Consider the following 20,309-nt stretch of genomic DNA (forward strand, 5'->3'; position numbering starts at 1 on the left):
TAGGGAAGAATTATATAATATTATTATTTTTTTTGTTATTATTATTTATCAGAGTTTGTTTTTTCTTCTTCTTCTTCTTCGACGTCTTATTCAAACGCTCCTCTTATTTGTTTTTTTCTTCTTCTTCGGTAAAAATGACATCCATGTAAATTTGAAATCTACCAAAATTTACACAATATGTACACAGGTATACACTTCTATTTGCAATATTATTATTCTTTTTTTATCATCTTCCTCCTTCTTATTATATTTCTTTTCCTTTTGGTTTAATGAGTATATGTATATATACCTTTTTTCTTTTAATCGAATGTATATATACATATACAGTTTCATCAGACAACTTAATGGCAATTAAATATATTATTATATCATTTTTTTTTTGTATTTTTTAGGTAATGGCAGTAATTTGTTTAAATGTCTTGGGTATACGCTAAATTACTTGGTGGCGGCTCTCGAAATCAAAATAACGATTATTATTATATATATATATAAATAGTTTGTTGGTTTCTTCTTTGTCTTCGCCGTCGTCCGCCGTGTTTCTCGCTCGTTAAATCAATGGATGAATGAATGAATTAATTCTTAGAAGGTAATTTTTCTTTTTTGGTTTAAGAGTACATCACCGCACTGTTCAGAGTTTTCACATCAAGCACAAAGAAAAAAACACAGTGTAATCAATTCCTCGAAGGCCTTATGCGACGTGTGTACAGTCTCTTGCATGATTACTCGGAACCCGGTTCAGAGGGTCGAGTAATGGTACCCCTAGTGTTAGCACCAGTCGTCGTCATCGGAGTCGGAGTGCCGGGATCTGGTGGGCTTCGGTTTGTAACCGTTTGGAACGGGGCTCGGAAGCACTCGACCTCCACGACCTATGGCCATCGCCTGTTCGAAGCTGAGCGGCGTCTGACCGGTGTCACGCTGCGAGGCGGGCGCCGACGTCGAAACCATATCCCTCAGAGAGTCCCGGAGAGGCGGAGGCTGTTGCTGCTGCTGGAGTTGCGGCTGCTGCTGCATCTGCTGATCCACTCTGGACATGTTCACGCTGCTGTGGGGAGTCGCGTGCGCCGAATGCGACTGCATTTGCGTATTCAACTACAAAGAAACAAGTACAAAATTAATCATTTATCCAAGCTTTTCTTGACAATCACTTCTAATAGAATTGAATAAATGAATCTAATATACAATATTTTTTGTTAACAATTGTAATAGAAATTAAATTTAATAGAAATAGTACTAATAAGAATAGATGTGCTCTTCAATTAGTTATAATTTAGTAATTTTTAAAGCAAATATGTATACTGCTATGGAGTTAACTCTTTGAGGGGGTGCAAGTGATGGAACCAGATGAATTTGAGTAACTAAAATTAATTACTTTTTAGTTTATATTGCACATGGCATATGGTCCGAGCTAGGAGAAAACATTTAAATAAAATATTCCAATGTATAGATTGGAAATTTTAAACATTTTAATATTTTTTTGTATCAATATCTAGATAATTGTATATAACAATCTGAGAGCTTTGTTGCATGAGATGGATAAAGAAGCTTTTTCTATAATGATCGAGTCATTTATTAAAAGTCTATTGGAGAACGAAGACACTAACGCTTTTGGTATATATTTCAAAACCATTATGCCAATAAAATATAGGCATGGGCATATTGTTATCGATTGAATTCTGGATTAAATACACTTGATAATATGCCCTTGGAGAGGATGCATTGGACAATCAAATATTTATATCTGAACGTAAAACATACTAAAATGCTTTTAATATGCATTCATGCAATTATAAAATTTGTCAAAGACAAATTATTTGATGTTATAATTACCTCAATTAAACTCAAATTGACAAAAATTTAAGACATACAAAGAGTGAAAATTTTGATTTGGATATATATTCAGTACAAGACAACAACATTTCTTGCAGATGAAAATTGTACTGCACGACATGTAAGATGCATAGCAGAAGCAGTGACTTTTCAACCAGAGCATGCTTTACAAAAAAATTACGTGACGGTCAAAATGTCCTTGTGAAGGTAGTTCTTGTTTTGTCAAATAACAGAGAGCGTTTATTAATTTAAGAATTTCTGGCCTTTCGTAGAGTTAAACTATATACTGTATATATGAGGCGACAAACGGTATTCCATTATGTAGTTTTGTACTACTTTTTCATAAATTGTATTCTTTTTGAAAACTGTTAAAAAAAAACTATTTGGACTGTTTTGTACTTAATAATAAAATAAAGACGATGATGGATTCGTACTTCTAGTTTTAAAGAATGAACAAATAATTTTGGAGTAATTTAATCCTAGCCAATAGTGTAAAATAGTGATAAAAGACGGAATAGTGATAAGGAATGGAATTCCTTACTCTTTTTGCACATAAAATAGTTAGTCACCTTAGTATTATATTAAAACAATAAAATATTTGCAATTAAAGGTAACCATAGTATTAGAGTATTCAAATACTCGTGTTTAATTAAATTTTATTGTTGTAGAGTTATGATACTCTTGCAAATAATGATATTATATTAATTAATTAATAGAATAATCAGTAAGTTTGAATAAATGTATATAATTAAGTTATGTTTTATATAACTTAACTTCATATTACTTAAATATGTAACAGAAGTATGAAACGCAATCCGAACATTACAAAAAATAAATAAAATATCAAATTTTGTGCTCTAAATCTAGTTGTGACCATGACAAAACCATATCTCTAGTCATTTCATTATTATAGCGCTACTTAAAACATATAGAAAGTGATGAATACTTCTGTACTTTTTGGATAATACTTCCATACTATATTATTGTTATTAGAAAAATGTTAGAATTTAGACGTGGAATTTAGGTGGGGATTTGTATATTGTCTTTACGAGTGAAAAAGAAGTCTATAATAATATTTCAATAGTTCATTGTTTTTATATATCAAAATTCAAATTATAGAAGCTGAAAACTTCAATTGGGCCGCTGGTTGGTTTGCCTGTACTACATGTTACTTCTTAAATACTGTTGTACTCTTTAGCAAATGCATGGTAAAATTACTTGAGACAGTATAAACAGTGTCTCAAGAGACACATAATATTAATATTATAGATATAATAAGTAAGTAATAAGTAGATATAATTACGTGGGTGGGTGATGCGTTGAGCTTGGGGAAATTGATTGGACCTGGTCGCAATTGCAGCGTGGATGGTTTGCAGGGTGTCGGGGGTAACCTCCTTCCTTGGCCTCTTCTGCTGCCCAACATGGGGTGGCTATGCTGGACGCTGGCCAAGTGCGCCGCAGAGTGATGCATCGGTAATCCAACAACTGCACAAGCTAAAAAACGTCAGAATAATTCTTATTGTTTAACGATACAGGGGAAATATAGGAAACAACAACGAAACTGAAAAATCATTCCATCAGAAACGTACATTTACTGACAACATACAATCATAATAACATCAATGTGCATCATATGAAATATTTTAATTTCATTTTATGTCAGCACCCACCGGAGGGTCATAAATTATGAATAATATTTTTGTCGCTTTGCACGCCACTGATTTTGACTGAGTATAAATTGTAATATAAATTTCTTATACATATTTTAATAATTTTTGAAGCAATTTAGAATAATAAGTGATATTGTGACATAATATATGAATACTTTACAAAATAATTTGCGAGACACATTTCTCACAATTGTTATACACTATTTAAAAATGTATAAGAAAAGTCTAAGTTTGTAATTTGGAATTTTCTCACTGCAGGCAAACCGATTTGCGCTGCCCTTAACGTGTTAATTTATTACAGAAATCAATTTAATTATCATGTGATATGTAAACAATTTGATAAAAATTAACGATCAATTAAAATTTAATAAATATTATTCCCATTTCATTTACTAATTTTGTAAATGAAACAATATAGTTACACATTTATTGGCAATGAATAATTCATGTTCTATTGAAACACATTTTGCTTTACATGTATTTCTGATGCTAAGATTTCAGTTGTTTTTATAGTATGCGGGACATTTAGGCACATGAAATTACATTAATATTAAATAAATAAGTAAATAATAAGTGTACCCTAAGTAAATACGGTGTGAGTTTCCAACAAAAAAAATATATAAATATTATTGTTGTTTTCGTGTTCGGGTTTTGTTGACGTCGAACAAAAATAATTGATACTGTTATGAGATTTGTAGATGTTAGTAACATGCTGAACGATGTCTACACATAATACAAGTCAGTAAGAGTAGGTCATGCGAGCATCGAGTCCGTGCCGCCTCATGCTACCAAAATGAGACTTTGGAGCTGATATAATTATATTGTATTTGTTGATAAGAGATGTTTCTGGTATAGAGATGTATATAAATATGTATGTTTGGACACTTGCATGCCATCAACAGATAAAGAGATATATATATATATGGATGCTCTACGAGGGTGGTTTCTTATTCGCTTTACCAACATTTAAAAGTTTAATCGTTTAAAACTCACGGAGGGGGGAGGGAGGAGGACACGTTCTGAACTGAAGCGCATCCGTTTTTAAACTAAACCCCCTACCAAAAATGGTAGTAGTAGGTGTGAAAAGTATGAAAAATAAAGAAGAGAACAGAGAATTATATATGAATATATGGGAGATTCGGCGCGGTTGGCAGGTGGTTTTCTGATAAATTACCGATTGTCGGAGGGCCGTGCTGATGTGGCACAGGGTGCGTGGGGCTCGGTGACCTCGACCTCTGGCACAAGCTCGTGGTACCGTACGCTCCGCCGCGACGCGTCTGTCTTAAAGTGCTAAGCCTAGATCCATAATGGGATGGACGGCCTCCGTTTGTCGGGGATGGTGATCTAGCGGGACTCGTAGACGCCGACCACGATCCCAAAAACTCTCCTAGACAAGCAAAATAACAACAACAACAACAATAGTTTATTCTTCGGATTTCGGTTCTAGGACGAGAATGAGAAACGATCAAGAAGGCAGCGGTTCAAAAAGTTCCCGGACTATGCTATTCAATTTTCATACAAGAAAAACAAAACAAACAAAAAATAAACAAAACTCATCCGACCACGAGCTCATGGGTTCTTAAGTACACGACCATTTACTTGGGGAGATATGTGCAACCAAAGACGCAATCATCTGAAACACTTCCAACAAGAAACCTCTCTTCCGAAAAGGAATCCTATAGAAATTTTATGTCCTTCAATTTCGTTATATTTTCTTAATATTTATAAATTCTTATTAGCAATAAATGCAAATTTAATAAGATCTACAAAAATTGCCTAATACTAAGTGTAAACATCGTTTATATTTGCATGTCTTTACAATATTATATCAAATTTATATATTAATTTATTTATTAGAGATAATTTTATATAATTTGTATTAAAAATCAAACTATTTATTATTTCAAGACATAAAACTCTTCTTTAAAGATTATTTTTTGTTCATAATAATTTATTTTTGATCTAATTGTGGTAAATGTTTCTTTTTTACTAATTTAAATTCTAGTAAATTATGATTAGTAGGAATAATAAATCTATGAAAATGGAACAATATTAAATCAAATATTTATTGAAAATATTGAAATTATAAGTATTTCAAAGCATTATTTAGTAATAGTAAAGACAAAATATGGTTTCTTTTTATAATAGTTGTTAGTTTGGTAAAGTAATACAGATGGAAGCTGGATACTGTTAAATTTTCTATCTACAGAACAATTTTACCACCAACAAATTTACTTAATGTGTTTAGCGACAGATTGCATTAAGTAGTATTAAGAAATAGATTGTCAATATTTAGTAATAATTTCAAAATATTTTTCTTATAATGTGTTCTAAAATAGAATTAGTACTTATAATAAAACGAAAACTTTGTAGTAATAAAATTATACTAACACCAGCTCTTTTCATATATCTTAATTTAAAGTTACAAGTTTTTTTACTATTATAAAATGTATTTTATACATATATTTTTAGCCTTTTGGACGATAAAACAAACTGTGTTACGTTTATTATATATTTTATTGTTATTGAAAGTTAGTTATGTTTGATACTCTGCAGTAAACATACAAATAAATATTAAATATTTTAAAAATTATATTCAATATATGCAAATAAGCGTATATTATTTATAATGTAAACAGTATTTTAAATATCATATCAGTATCAATTAGTGAAGAAATTTTTTATTTTTAAATATTTAGTAGAAGATACTAATTTTACTATGTTACTAAACTTTTAGGTTAGTCAACGCTATAATATCATCATTAAGTATTTACTACACGTATTTAACAAAATATATGTTGATTTTATTGAATTTAAGAATAATTTGTTTATGTGTAATATTGTATTCTAAAAACGCGGATTAAGTGCTGATGTTAGATGTAAAAATAGACATTTGATCCGGCAAAGTTTTTATTTGTCAGAGTATATTGTAAAATTAAAAAAAAAACAACATAATAAATGTATCTCGCAAAATCTGTCTCTATGAAATAATTTATGTTACACAAATATGTCTGGGAACTTTTTGATCGCGAAATAGGGACAGAGTAGAGAAAGTACGGTGTGATGAATTGAAAGTTTCAAGAAGTGACGAAGAGAAAAAGTGGTAGTTTTTTTTTTACCTCTTCCAGACCGGTGATGTTTCTGCGAAGCCTTGTGTTGCTCATACTTGACGATTTCCACGACGTTCGAGACGGTATCGGAGAAACCAATGTCGTGGTGCAAATGATGAGGAGCTTTTCGCCTGGGCGAAGGACTTCTTTGTAACGTAGGAGAATAACAATGCCTGCAAACACGCAGTAGTTACATAAAATCTTGTAGAAAATAGTGTTATAAAAGAAACAAACCTTATACTTGGTGATCTTCTGACGGTATTTGGATAACCAGCTGGATGCAAGTGGGTTTCCCCCATGCTATCAACAGAAGGACGCCTAGAGCCTAAAACGTCTTGAAGTTCCATAGCCTAAGCAAAGTAATTCCACAGTCAGTACGTTTTCGCTAAAGGTGAATCGAAAGGAAAATGTTTTAACAATTATGGAAAAGGTATTACAAAAAAAAATTGCACTAAGTAAATCAAATCCCATTCATACTATGTCCCGTATATCATCCAAGTTGTTATTATTTTTTTTTGTTATAATAAATGAATAACCAAAGACTCAAATCCAAAAAAGAGAGAAATTAACATGCAACAAATGTAAGAAAAATAAACATGCTGACTCAGTGCTAAGTAGTCTCAACGATATGAAGAAGTTGACTAAGTAAGTAAAGTAAAAGCATACACAGATATATATATGATGAATCGACGCATGCAAAGAAATAAATGTAGAATGTTCTTATATAAATAAATGTATGTTTCTATTTATTTTTATAATTATTATCATTTTTTTTGGTTGAAAATGTTGCTTGTCGTATATATATATATATTTTTTTTTTGGTATGGACTAAACGGTTGAGGAGCGAAAACTGAGCTCCCCCTAAAATGTTCACTAATTCTCTAAACAAGAACAAATAAAATAAACATTCTAAACACGTGGTACCTTCTCTATTCCTGATACTATATATTTAAATATCTGTTAAGTCATTAATCAATTAATCTATCTCATATCGAAAGGAACAAAAATTTCCAACGATTTATTGTGAATCTGGAAAACGTCCATAAAGTTACGAATTTTAGGAATTCCTAAACCTAAACATTATTCTGTTCCCTAATCACATCAAAATTTACCACCAAGACGTCTCTCTTCACCTTTTTATTCCTGCAACAGACCACATGTATTCCGGTTAATCATCTATATATGAGAGTTCGTGTTTTGAATTTGCCGCAATACCTGAGCGATCTTCTTTTGGTGTTTCTCCTGGCTAAGGAGACTAAAGACTTTTCCTCTGGATGGTGATGGTGATTATCGGAGTGCTCGTGTCCTGCCATAAGGGGAGCACCCTCCAGGCTTATCGAGCCAGTGCGACTGCCCAAATGTCCGGCCATGTCCAAGAGGCAGTCAAAAAACGTCGCCTTCTATACACCATCCAACACAACTTAGCTTTATAAATAATACCACTAAAGCGCTTACTCTCTATTTAACAAACAAAAATCATTACCTAATCGAGAGTTTTAATTATATTATTATTTTTTTGTAAATTAAATAATTAAGTCCAACAAAATCATAATCAACAAAACCCTTTTACTCTGTGATCAACAAAAGAAAATAGCGATATGTTTATGTAATATTCTCAATTGTTTTTTGATTTGTTAAACGAAACGCCTCATTACTCTAGAACCAAAATATGTACAGCAGCTCTAAAGAATGATCAAAATTGAACGAATTTGTAAAGAAGGGAAAACGAAAAGAATTATATATATGTACAGTTGAATAATAGCCAAAAAGAATGCACTAAAGAAGTAGATGGTCGGAAGAACTATTGTAAATTGCTTTGCATGCAAGAAACGGTTAAACAAATTAGTAACAGTTCTTCTCCGAAACAAAAAAGAGAATATATTTACATGTAGGTCTGCTAAATTATTAGTTGCCTTCGAAAAGTTCACAACTTTCTAGAGATATTCCATGAAAATCGATGATCTAAGAGAATTGTATAAAATTACATGAAAATTCATATCAAATACATTTTGAGTAAATTCAAAAAACCAAGAATTGATACATATACTTTAGATGCTATATTATTTATTGTTAATTATAAAGAATTCTAGACTAAATTATATTTAATAAAATATAATAATATTTTCCGAAAACATAAATGTCATTAATTGGATAGTTTGCTGTAATATCTATATTTAATGATAACTAGTATTAGAAGATATAAGAATAGATTCAAATATTAGAATTAAAGTTACAAAAATTAATACAATTTTCATTTTTGTATTAAAATTTTCATAGCTTTCAAATTTACTTTAAAATGTTCTTTGATTTAGTATTGTTAATAATATATATAATTTGTAAATTTTCTTGATCAAGTTGTATACGATTTGAAAGGAATATCTCTGACCCAAATGTTTGAAAAATTACCAAATTATATGAATTTTACTCATGCAGAATTAACTACGGTATAAATGTAAAACGGTAGCTAAGAGGGTATGGAGAACCAAGTTATTTACACCCATGAACAAGTTAAGGAGCGAATAAAGTAAGTAACGAGTGCAAGAAAAAAGATCATAGCACGCACACACACTAAACCTTCCACAAAAATCTAAGTCAAGTCAAGTGTGTCTTCGTCTACTACAGGACTGTACTATGAATGAGAATATATATAGATATTCGTCTAAATTAAAAAAATCATCAAAACTTATTGCATTCATATTGTAACTCTAATATATATATTACGAGATTTGAAGAAACTAAAAGAATATAAAATAATTAATGAACAAAATAAATAAACACAAAAAAAAAACATGAATCTAGAAACGTAACTAAAAAAATAAATCGTGGAGTTCAAATTCAAAGTACGTGACTAAGAAATTGTAATTAAGATTAAGAAAAATAATTATTAAGAGGGATTAATTAATATACTACCGCGTGATTGGCTGAGGGGCTATTTCCAAAACCCTGAAATATAGATTAAAACAAACAGTTATAGGGGGGACAGCTAGACTGAGAGCTAATCTCCTTAATAATAATAAATAAAGAAATAAAGACAATAAAGTCATAAAATAGAAACATAACAAAATCATAAAGAGTAGACAAACGTGCTGTTGGCAGTATGTAGGAAATACTACGAACACAAATTATGCGGAAGATCAAGTCAAGGATCGTTTCCGGGCGAGGAGGCCCCATTTCAAATTCCCTCTCATCGATAGTATACATAAAATTTTTCGAAAACTGAACCCGAAATCGTTTGCTTCTTGTATTTGCGTTTTTTTTTTATAACAGAGTTATAAAGATAGTGTTGGAATTGGAATTGAACTCACTTGGTTCCCGCCGGGCGCCTCGGTCTGCCCGAAACGCGTCGTCCTCCAACTCTCCAGGATCAAAAGACCCGCATATATTTTTCCCACCGACATCTTCCCATTGTTCAGTTCGTCGGTCGCAGGTACCAGTAGATTTACCATGTTCTTAGCCTGAAGCGGCCAAATGATCTTAATCGTCTCCCTCAGTTCATCATCCGCTTGGTCCATTTCGTCGGCTAAATATGAAGCATTTTATAACAAAAATGATCAATGGATGAAGTTCAATTTACCTGGTCTCATTTTGATAGCCAAGTTCTCTCTGATCAACGCGAAAAGCGTTGTTGTGAAGTTCACTTTACCATCCGCGTCCATAGGCATGTTCATCCTGATCAGCTTTTTGTACGCCAATCTATTTGGACACTTATTACCGAAACCCAGTGGTGGATCCATGTTCTTCAGCATATCGTACATCTCCTGATACAGTATCTTCCCCCTTGTATTCAAAAAGAAAAAAATTAAATCAATTGCTATAACTGAAATACGAATAAACTTACGTCGCGTTCGGGTCGTATTCCGCCCATATCCTAACAAACTCGTCCAAATGATGGGCGCCCAAGATGGACGAGTCACGTGTTAAATAGTCAAAGTTGTCCATAATGACGGCAACGAACAAGTTCAACATCTGTAAATTATGCACGATTAGAACATAGTTTTCGCAATTTTTGGGTGGATGGAAACTCACGAGAAATGAGCAGAAGAATATGAAGGAGACGAAGTATCCGTACGCCAGATTCGATCCGCAGCTGTTCGGATCTTTTTCGGACTTCTCGTCACAAGGTTGGCCCTTTATGCACGACAACATTATGCTCGGCCAGGACTCGCCCGTCGCGCACCGAAATAGCAACATCAGACCTTGGATGAAGTTCCGGAAGTTGTTGTGTCTGTTGATGGATTCCAACGGGTTTTCGGCGATGTTTCCAAATACCTTAAAGTAACAAACAGTTTCATAAATTGCATATAGGAACTTCAGTTAAATTACACTGAATAATATGACAATTTTATTACACAATTATTACTTTGGGCAAATAAGTATTGTCCAAAATTTACAAATATTTATTTAACTTTCAGATGCAGAAACCAGCTATAGTTTCTTATACAGAAAAGTTTTCACTCAGACAAAATATTTGGTATATTGACTATAGTGATTTCAAAACTCATCTATTCTAATCTCAACTAATTATTTGATTGCAGTAGCTATTTAAAAAAAAGAATGTATTAGATACTTAGATTTCTCATTGTTAAAACTAAAACTGTAAAAGTAATATTTTGGTTTGTTCTTTAAAAAAAATCAATGTATTTCGATGGAATTAATTACATTTAATATCAATTAAATGTTAATTTATTGTTTTATATTATTTGTAATGCATCTGATTTATTATTATCAAAAAAAGGTAAATTAGACTTACTTGCATGCCGATGATGGCATAGATGAAAAATAGCATTGCGATCAGAAGACAAACGTATGGAAGAGCCTTGAAACTTTGGACGAACGTCCACAGGAGGATGCGGATGGTGTAGCCTTGCCTAAGCAGCTTAATAAGACGGGCGGCGCGGAACAACCGTAAGAAACCGACGTTGATGAAATTTTCCTGAAACGATTCCAAACGTTACTCGGGACACACAATTCACAGACAAAACCTGCATATCTAGCCCACACTAAATGTCCGTTTACGCAATCTACCTAAATGTCTATCACCAAACAAATAATATGACCAAGGTCTGCACGTCTCGCACGGCCTAATCTAAAAGGATCCTATATATATATTCTTATAAATATCAACAAAAACAATATAAAATGAAAAATAAACAAACTTAAAAATTATCTTCGCTCGGACCAAAAACCTATCTCTCCTAAAAAACTATAAATAAATAAATACTTACCTAAACTACTATCTAACAAAAAATACGTTTTGGGTATCAACTGGTTCAACAGAGTTTTAGAGTTTTTAAGTCAAAATGAAATTGCTGCTCTAAAAAAAACAGATTTATCTACGCTTAAATAACTTAAAGAAAATAGAAGAATACATAGTATTAAGGGGTGGGTAGATTCTGAGCGGTGGGTAACTAATATCGCTGCCTTGGGGTTAAACGCAATCACTTCCTATAAAACGTATTTAATTGGTCAAGTAAAAAGGGCTATATGTAAATATAATCTATTGGAGGAAACAGTAGTATTCAGACTCTTTGGAGGACGTACCCTTTCTTTGGACACTTTCGCAGCTCGTTCCTTAAAACAAAAAATTGCAAACACTGTATGCGATTTTCCCCCACATTTTATTATCATTTTTTGTTTAGGATATAATTACTAGATTAGTAACAGGGGTGCGTATTTGATAAGTGAAAGACTTACGCCAAATTCGACAACCATCGCGTCCACTATGCTCCCGATCACCGTAATAAAATCGAAGGTGTTCCAAGGATCTTTGAAGAAATTCTGCGAAACGAAACTCAATTAGATGTTTTTATATTTCGTGTATATGGTATTGGGGAGAGAGATTTGAATTGTAGTTTCCTTTTGTATGGAAAGAAATAAAGGTTTCGCATGCTAGGTTCAACTAAAACAGCACTAAATTCCACAAGTATTATAGATTAATAGAGAGAGAAAAAAAATCTACTTCGGGTGCAGCTATGTTAAACATAATTAATTATTTCGGATGATTTACATTGTTTTTGAATGAAGATGGGTTTTAACAGTGAATAGTTATATATAATATATTTATATTATGAAGTCTGTAAAGAGAATCAGTGTCCTAGTAGAATCTAGATGTTTGATATAGTGTTAAGAGTTATTCTTAAAGAGAGAGAGACAGAGATAATTAAAACTTAGTTACGTAATTGTTTTACCTTGATCCCGAAGGCGATGAGCTTCAGAACAGTTTCGCAAAGGAAGAGGAAAGTAAACAGAATATTCATTGCCGCCAAGGTGTCGGAGAGCAGGGGTGGAGAATCGTGGTACTACAACAACTTACATTTGTAGCTACTTGCAGTACAAGCAGTCTGCCTACCTTTCTTTCATTTTCAAATATCATTTCACATTACTTTCTCTTATCTTTCTCATTTTCTCGCCTGTATATATGAAAGTCTGTTATACATAAAAATATACTTCGATAAAGTCGGCAGGACCAGTTCGTTCGTGTGTTCAATTATCGCTCAGTTGTTGTTGTTGTGTGTGGGTATCTATATTTTTTATCTCATTTGTTGTTCTTGTTGTTGTTTCCTCTCGGAAACGGTTTGTGTGTTGTTACCGATGTGTTTGTACTCATTCTCATGCTCGAAGCGTTCACTACGGCAACTAACTACAAAGAGCCATGCAACAGAAGCGTCGGTGGGTGTGATTCGAAATGGGGAAGTTATAGAGAGTAAAATCATGAGGAATTTCGTATATAATTTTTGGATAGAAAGAGATAGTAAACGGAAAGAACAAAAACGAAAACAAGATGATGTCGTATTTGTCGCTCCTTTCCCAAGATTCTACAATGTCTTACCCGAACGCCGAAGGCAAGAATCTTGAGGATGCACTCCACCGTGAACATGCTCGTAAAGCCCCAGTTGAGATACTTAAGCGTATTCGTGTAGATTTCGGTTTGCCCATCATGCTGTTAACACATACAATGTGGCCAAAACTTGTACATACTCATTGGGTTGTTCGGCAACGGAACAAAATTATATTAATGAGAACTAAACAAGTCTAAATTTAAATTGTATGGAACTAGAGTGAGAGAAGATAGTGTAGATAAAAGGGTGTAGGGAAGATTATGATATCATTGTGATGTTGATGATGATGATTGTGATCATTAATGATATTTGTGCACCGCAGCAGCCACATTCGCGATCTGCAGAGGCACATCCTATGTCTCAATAGATAAACATTAAGGTGCAATAGAAAACGAAAAAAAAAACATGAAACAGAAGGAAGTACGGTTCCTGAATGATCTCCACATATGAAAGTAAATAAAATCAAGTCATTAACAGATCGTACACACAGACATGCTAACAAATATTAATCTGCAAGGGGGAGGGGAAGACACAGAAAGAAAATTAAAAAATAAATACGTAGTATGGAACTTTTTTTGTCGCTTTTGCAATTCTTTTTGAAGATAGAGAGTGGGGATGGCCTAAAAGAGATTTCATTAATCGGACAGATATAGACATGCTTTGGTTACAGCGTATAGACTTTACAGATGTCAATATTGGTTTGATGTTTCATTCACGGCTTATTGTAAGTAAAATAGTTTAATTGTTATTTGACAACTTGAAAACACTTTAATTGTTACATATAATTTGATAGTATCAATTTTGGAAAGAGGACAAATTATCAATCTGTCTTCGAGCCAAGGATCAAATAAATTGCGCAATATCACGAGATGGTTGAGTTTTTTAATAGTTTAGGTCAGAGGTCGGCAACCTTCTTGGAGCAAAGAGCCATTCTTAAGATATTTCCTGTCTAGGGAGCCGCACGTAGCCCAACGGTCGCTATGTTTACTACTGAAATAAATTTTCCAATATAACAACCATCGTCACCGCCCAGCCCTGATAACTCTTATTAAAAGAATGCGGCTCCGGAGCCGCGTTTACTCCTGGCCAGCTTTTACCATATGTGCTTGAAAAGAACTTAAGCTTAGAAATATACAATTTGATAATATTTTAACTTAACATTTTCATGAATATATTTTATTATAAATATATAGAAAAGTCAGAGTAATATTTCTATACTAATATCTATAAGCTTCAGTATACATAAAAAATATATTATTATCGCCAAAATATTAATATATTTGCAATAAAATTAATTAATGTTGGCCTTTAATTAATTTGGTGTATACTGCATTATTGTGTATGTTGTTTGTCAATAAAGTTTCACTTTGTAATTAATTCTATGTTACGTGCAAATATGTATTTGATGAAAATCAATTGCAAGTGTATTATATACCAAATATATTAAATAAATACCAAAATTGAACTGTAAATCAATTTAGATACAATATTTTTCACTATTTTAGAATCAAAAGTTTTGATTGAAAAAATATACCTGAAGGTAAAACAAATATTTTATAAAATAAAATTGTTTTATATATACTTTTTGTATAAAAAGTAAGTGAACAAGACCTTTTTATTATCAACGCTTGAAAACTAAGGCTAAAGCTTTTCCTGAATTTTAGGTTTCAAATATGATAAATATTTGCATGAGGCCCACAAATTAATTTCTTGGTACGCTACTGTATTATAATATGAATGTAATTATATGTTTTTAGTGTTTTATAAATTTATAATAATATATAATGAAATATAACTAAAGTTGTCAGTAATTATCTAACAAGAAAAATAATGGTAAAACAAATTTGTCTCTATGTTTTGGAAACAAAGCACGTGAAATTGCATCAAACGTAGCGTAAAGTAACATAAAGTTCACAACAGATACATGCTATGCACGTTTCAATTGCTCGTCAATCCTTGACGCTGACTCTATTCGAATTGAAACAAAAAAAAATAACGAAAACAATTTGAAATTTAACTTCGTGTGTGTCTACGTAAAAGCTACGTAACTGTCCAAATACAAAATCTAAAATTAATTCCAGTTTTGGAAAAAAAAATAGAAACTAAACGACGATTCAAAAACAGGTTCATGTGGATTTAACAAAAAAAAACAAGTCTAAAAAGGAACAGACAGGCTACGAACAATTAGGTGAAGTTATTTTCTTAGTTTAACATTAAAAGAGTAAATGTTCTTAATTTTAGAGTCGTGAGAGAAATGTGAATTGTTATCAGCGATAACGAGGTTCGGACAATATAATAAGTGTGTTAGTGTTTTTCGACGATGATCGAGTGCAGATTGCTTTCAGGCATTCAAAAATATCAACGTGAGCCCAAACCAAAACAAAAAGTCAATGAAAAATTTAAAATAAAATATAAACAATAATGAAAGTAATAAATATAACGATTGCATCGATGTTTTTTGTTGTTGTTTTTCTCATTATTTTTTTTTGGTGTGTCTGTGTGCCGTCCATACATATTGTAATATGTGCAACTGTCGAAGGGCTGCCGACTTTTTGACTTATACTCCAGAAAAAAAGAAATATAAATTAAAGATACATGGTTATCATGTTAACTATATATATATCATAAAGAAGAAGTTACGTTATATCAATATTATCGTCGTTCTGATTAGGTCTAGTGAATTTGCGGAACATACCTTCATCATGAGGAGGAGCGTGTTAAAAACAATTAGCATCATGATGAAATATTCGAAGGGCGTCGAGACCACGACCCTCCAAATCTTATATTTGAAGCTATTCCTCTTGTTCGGCATGTATCTTTCTAATGGACGTGCTTGAATTGTAAAATCTATACAGGATTTCTGAAAAAGAATTATTTTTTTAGTATTTAGCTACTATCAACTCCTTGATTTCGATTTACCTGATTCTTATCTATCTCTCCGCTTTGAAGCTCGGCCTCGCCCTGCTCTTGAAACGTAATAATGATCAAGGCAACGAAGATATTTACAAAGAAGAATGGAAACACTACGAAGTAGACGATGTAGAAAATGGACATTTCTATGCGAAAGTTTTGTATGGGGCCTTGATCCTCGTACGTTGCTGCCATAGAATTCTGCAGGACTCTGTGGACGTGAGGGGAAAACAACAATTAGCGCAATTCATGTTTGTAAAAGAGATAGAGAGAGAGAGGGTTAACTTACTGAGGCCATCCTTCCCCGGTTTGGACCGCGAACAAGGTGAGCATAGCCATCGCAACATCGTCGTAATGAAAACTCTGAAGTTTCCATTCTCTGTTCTCGATGCGAGGCACATCGCTATCTTCTTCATATACAAAATACTGTCCCCTGCAAAGTGCAAACAAATATGTTACTATTTGGAAATTTCATTTCAAGAATAACTTGTTTCTTCTTCGAAATCGACATTTAAATAGAAAAAATGAATCGCAAGCAACCTGTAAAACGATTAATATTTCACACAATGATCAAATGAAGTGAAAAACAGAATGAATGAATGAAGTTGTTATTTCAAACTGTTTGTGATCGACTTTGAATGTTAAATTACTGTAAGAAATATATATGGATTTTAGCATTACTATTTTATAGTTGCAGCAACATGATAATAAACAATATGTACAACAAAGTTCATTAGTAAGTTATATGAAGTAACTTTTTATTTGACTATTTTTATATTTGAAAACAGAGAAAACGTATTCATATAAAAACAATATGTTCAAACTCGTGAAATGTATATCCCGCTGAGAATACTTTTTTTGATGGATTTGAAATTAGTTTGCTTTGTGCGGATATTATCCATGCAAATTGCATTAGGAATATGAAATACAGTTTGACATAAGTTTTGTTATAATAATCATTGTGTACTAATATGAAATGGCTTAGAAATCGGTTTGGAACCTATGGGCCCACAAAACATTTCTCTTTTTTTAATTATCCACACTAAGTCAAGAATTCTTACTGAGGTCCCAAATTCAAATTTGATGGGGCCCTCAAATTAAAATTTTCCTGAGTACTACAAATAAATTCAAATAAAATAATTCAATCAACTAAACTTTACTTGCACACATGCTCATTCATTTCTTGTTACGCCATTGCTAATGTGATCAATTTTATGATGAAATGTATAACTGATAATACAAAATAGTAAATAATTAAAAGTAATCTGAAATGACAATTAAAAATGTATTATTGACGTTTTGGAGATCTATTGATCTATAGACTATCGAAATATAAATTGTACATAATATTTATAATTTAGGCTTTAATAAAATGCAATTATTTCAATCTCATTCTTAATATAAATCATAACAATGTAATTTGGATTTATATGATTTAATTTAATGATCTAATTAAATTGTTCAAGGATACTTGTGCCCCAATATAAAAATTCACAAAAATTTTCATATTCACACAACTGATAAACATATAGAAAGAAATACGTGCTAATGTTAGGGTTATTAATCTGTACTTCAAAAGTGTACAAATAAAAACAAGCCATTAATTGTAAAGATTAGATTTAAAGAAGTTATTGTAATGCAATGTATATTTTTAAATTTGGTATGAGTTTCGATACACTACTTTTGTATCGGATTTTCTATTATAGATTAGCGTTTTTCAACCTTTTTACCATATATGTTTGTAGTTGTAAAGATAAGAATTTCTTCCTTTTACAGATAATGATCAATTTCGCGACCCATTAAAAAAAATTAACTTGACTAATCTTGGGATGCTATCCATAGGTTGAGAAACGTTGATGTAGATAAACGTTGTATTAAATAAGTGCAGATAACTTTAGTAAGATATTTCAATGCGGAAAAAAGTTATGGTGAATAATTTTGTTTTTGATTATTGAAAACATGTTATAATGACATTTTTGCAACGAATATTATTATTATATCTTTAGATATTAGGAAATTGTGTTTGTAATACTTACTGACAGGTAGATTCCGTAAATTTACTAGCATCAGTGCAGTGAAAAAATTTTCCGTTGAATAACTGAACGGCGATCACAGCAAATATAAACTGGAATAATATGTACACTATGAGAATGTTTATCACATTTTTTAATGAGTTCACTAGACAGTCAAACACCGCCTTTAATTTCGGCACACGTTTTATTGTTTTTAAAGGTCTCAGTACGCGCAACACACGCAGCGATTTTATCGTCGACAGGTTGTTGACACCCTCCGCACCCCTGCGAAACAAAGAAGAAACGATTTAGTAATTAATGATTTCGATTGGAGACGGTTAAACTCACGTTAGATCGTATCCAATGGAGACCAGGGCACAGATGACTACGACTGCATCCATGAGGTTCCAGAACTCCCTCAGGTACGACCCGGGATGCAAAATGATCCCCAAGTCGACGATCTTGAGGAACATTTCGATGGCGAAGACGCCGGTGAAAGCGTAATCAAAATTATTTAAAAACTTGTTCATCCACGAGGCCTCCTCCACGGGGTTCTCGCACGCTAACGCTATCGAACTCAGGCAAATAACTATCATGATAAAAAAATCGAAATACCTTAAATTTACTACCCAATGTGCCCCCTTTCTAACACTGCAAGAGAAACACAAAACATTCGAATCAATAAACAGAGCGAGTTTGTTGATACTAAAAACTAGTTGTGTATAGCTTACGGATTAGTAGGTGATAGTATAAACATGCTAGAGTATGGCAGCATAGGTTTAGGTCCAACTATTTCTTCTTCGTCGGGCGGCTTATCGTCTTTCTTTTTCCTGCCTCGCATCGGACTGGAGGGCGTCACCTCCAGCCTCGGATTTCCTTCCATCTGCAGAGCCTCCATTTCCTTTTCAAGCTCTAGAGCCTGTTTCTCTTTGTTCTCCTCAGCCTGCTCTTCCTCAGCGGCTGTCAGTTCCTGGGCGTTGGCTAAATTATCGACGGCGATAGCCAAGAACACATTGAGCAAAGTGTAATTACCGAACAACATAAGGATGATGAAATACAAGGAGTAAACCATCCCTGTTTTATGACCGCCCAGCGCTTCGATCCCGTAATACATTACTTCATTCCAATCTTCACCGGTGAGGATCTAAAAATAACGAAACAGTCGAATTAAAGCAGTCCATCCATCGACCCAGTTAGCACCACCACCATCTGCATACCTGAAAGACGGTGAGCAGAGCGATGGGAAACGTGTTGAAATTGGTTGGAGGCGTTCCACCTTCGAAGTTGAATTGGCCACCGAAGAGCTGCATGCCCAGAAGGGCAAAGATCAGGATGAACAAGAAGAGCAAGAACAGCAGAGAGATGATCGAGCGCATCGAGTTCAACAGCGAGATGACCAAGTTTCTCAGCGACGACCAGTATTTGGTCACCTTGAAGATCCTCAGCAGTCTCAACGCTCTTAGCACAGAGAGACCGAAGGAACCTCCCTTTACCTCCGACCAAATCACTTCGAATATTGATCCGGATATTACCACGCAGTCGAACCGATTGAACGCCGACTCGAAGTATATCCGTGGCCCCAAAGCATACATCTTCACGAACATCTCCAACATGAACAATCCCAAGAACGCATACTCCGCATAATCTGCAACCAAACATATCAGAATTTCATCAATTTAGATAGTCGAGGTATGCCAATCGAAGTACTCACATAAAAAGTCCGTCAGCCACTCGGGTTGCCCGTGGTATTCTACGGCTACGCAAACGGTGTTGAAGAAAACCAGAACGATGACGGACCAATAAAAACATTGCGTCTTCACCGCGTGTCTAATGGCAAAACGAAACCTCTTCTCGGCCCTCCAGAAGGTGGCGCAACCACCTGGTCCCTGCGCCCTTGTCTTCATATAACCGGCCCTTCCGAAACCTGTCAACAAGGCTATC

The 20,309-nt window shown here is 33.2% G+C and overlaps 1 protein-coding gene across 20 annotated transcripts in view; it reads right to left on the reverse strand.

Moving 5' to 3' along the window:
- Nucleotides 1–260: 260 nt before the first annotated feature.
- LOC108565398 (voltage-dependent calcium channel type A subunit alpha-1) overlaps nt 261–20,309 on the reverse strand; it is a 57,285-nt gene continuing 37,236 nt past the window's right edge. For 4 of the 20 annotated variants that reach the window (XM_017924888.1, XM_017924861.1, XM_017924829.1 and 1 more), the window contains 24 exons: nt 20,080–20,292; nt 19,586–20,013; nt 19,100–19,512; nt 18,717–19,019; nt 18,393–18,653; nt 16,646–16,789; nt 16,366–16,567; nt 16,142–16,306; nt 12,796–12,906; nt 12,302–12,385; nt 12,149–12,178; nt 11,358–11,540; nt 10,634–10,876; nt 10,446–10,573; nt 10,182–10,384; nt 9,913–10,127; nt 9,518–9,550; nt 7,823–8,007; nt 7,741–7,750; nt 6,842–6,957; nt 6,617–6,780; nt 4,672–4,884; nt 3,131–3,321; nt 261–1,089 (listed from right to left, as the gene is read on the reverse strand). In XM_017924888.1, the coding sequence (XP_017780377.1) occupies nt 766–1,089; nt 3,131–3,321; nt 4,672–4,884; nt 6,617–6,780; nt 6,842–6,957; nt 7,741–7,750; nt 7,823–8,007; nt 9,518–9,550; nt 9,913–10,127; nt 10,182–10,384; nt 10,446–10,573; nt 10,634–10,876; nt 11,358–11,540; nt 12,149–12,178; nt 12,302–12,385; nt 12,796–12,906; nt 16,142–16,306; nt 16,366–16,567; nt 16,646–16,789; nt 18,393–18,653; nt 18,717–19,019; nt 19,100–19,512; nt 19,586–20,013; nt 20,080–20,292 (4,562 nt within the window). In that variant the 3' untranslated portion in view covers nt 261–765. Of the gene's footprint in view, nt 1,090–3,130; nt 3,322–4,423; nt 4,553–4,671; nt 4,885–6,616; nt 6,781–6,841; nt 6,958–7,740; nt 7,751–7,822; nt 8,008–9,517; nt 9,551–9,912; nt 10,128–10,181; nt 10,385–10,445; nt 10,574–10,633; nt 10,877–11,357; nt 11,541–12,148; nt 12,179–12,301; nt 12,386–12,795; nt 12,907–13,436; nt 13,548–16,141; nt 16,307–16,365; nt 16,568–16,645; nt 16,790–18,392; nt 18,654–18,716; nt 19,020–19,099; nt 19,513–19,585; nt 20,014–20,079; nt 20,293–20,309 lie in introns of those variants that run through there. The other 16 variants (XM_017924906.1, XM_017924846.1, XM_017924915.1 and 13 more) reach the window with 13 other exon arrangements.

Source organism: Nicrophorus vespilloides, unplaced genomic scaffold, assembly GCF_001412225.1.
Source record: "Nicrophorus vespilloides isolate i.1.1-1 unplaced genomic scaffold, Nicve_v1.0, whole genome shotgun sequence".
Classification (NCBI taxonomy): Eukaryota; Metazoa; Arthropoda; class Insecta; order Coleoptera; family Silphidae; genus Nicrophorus; species Nicrophorus vespilloides.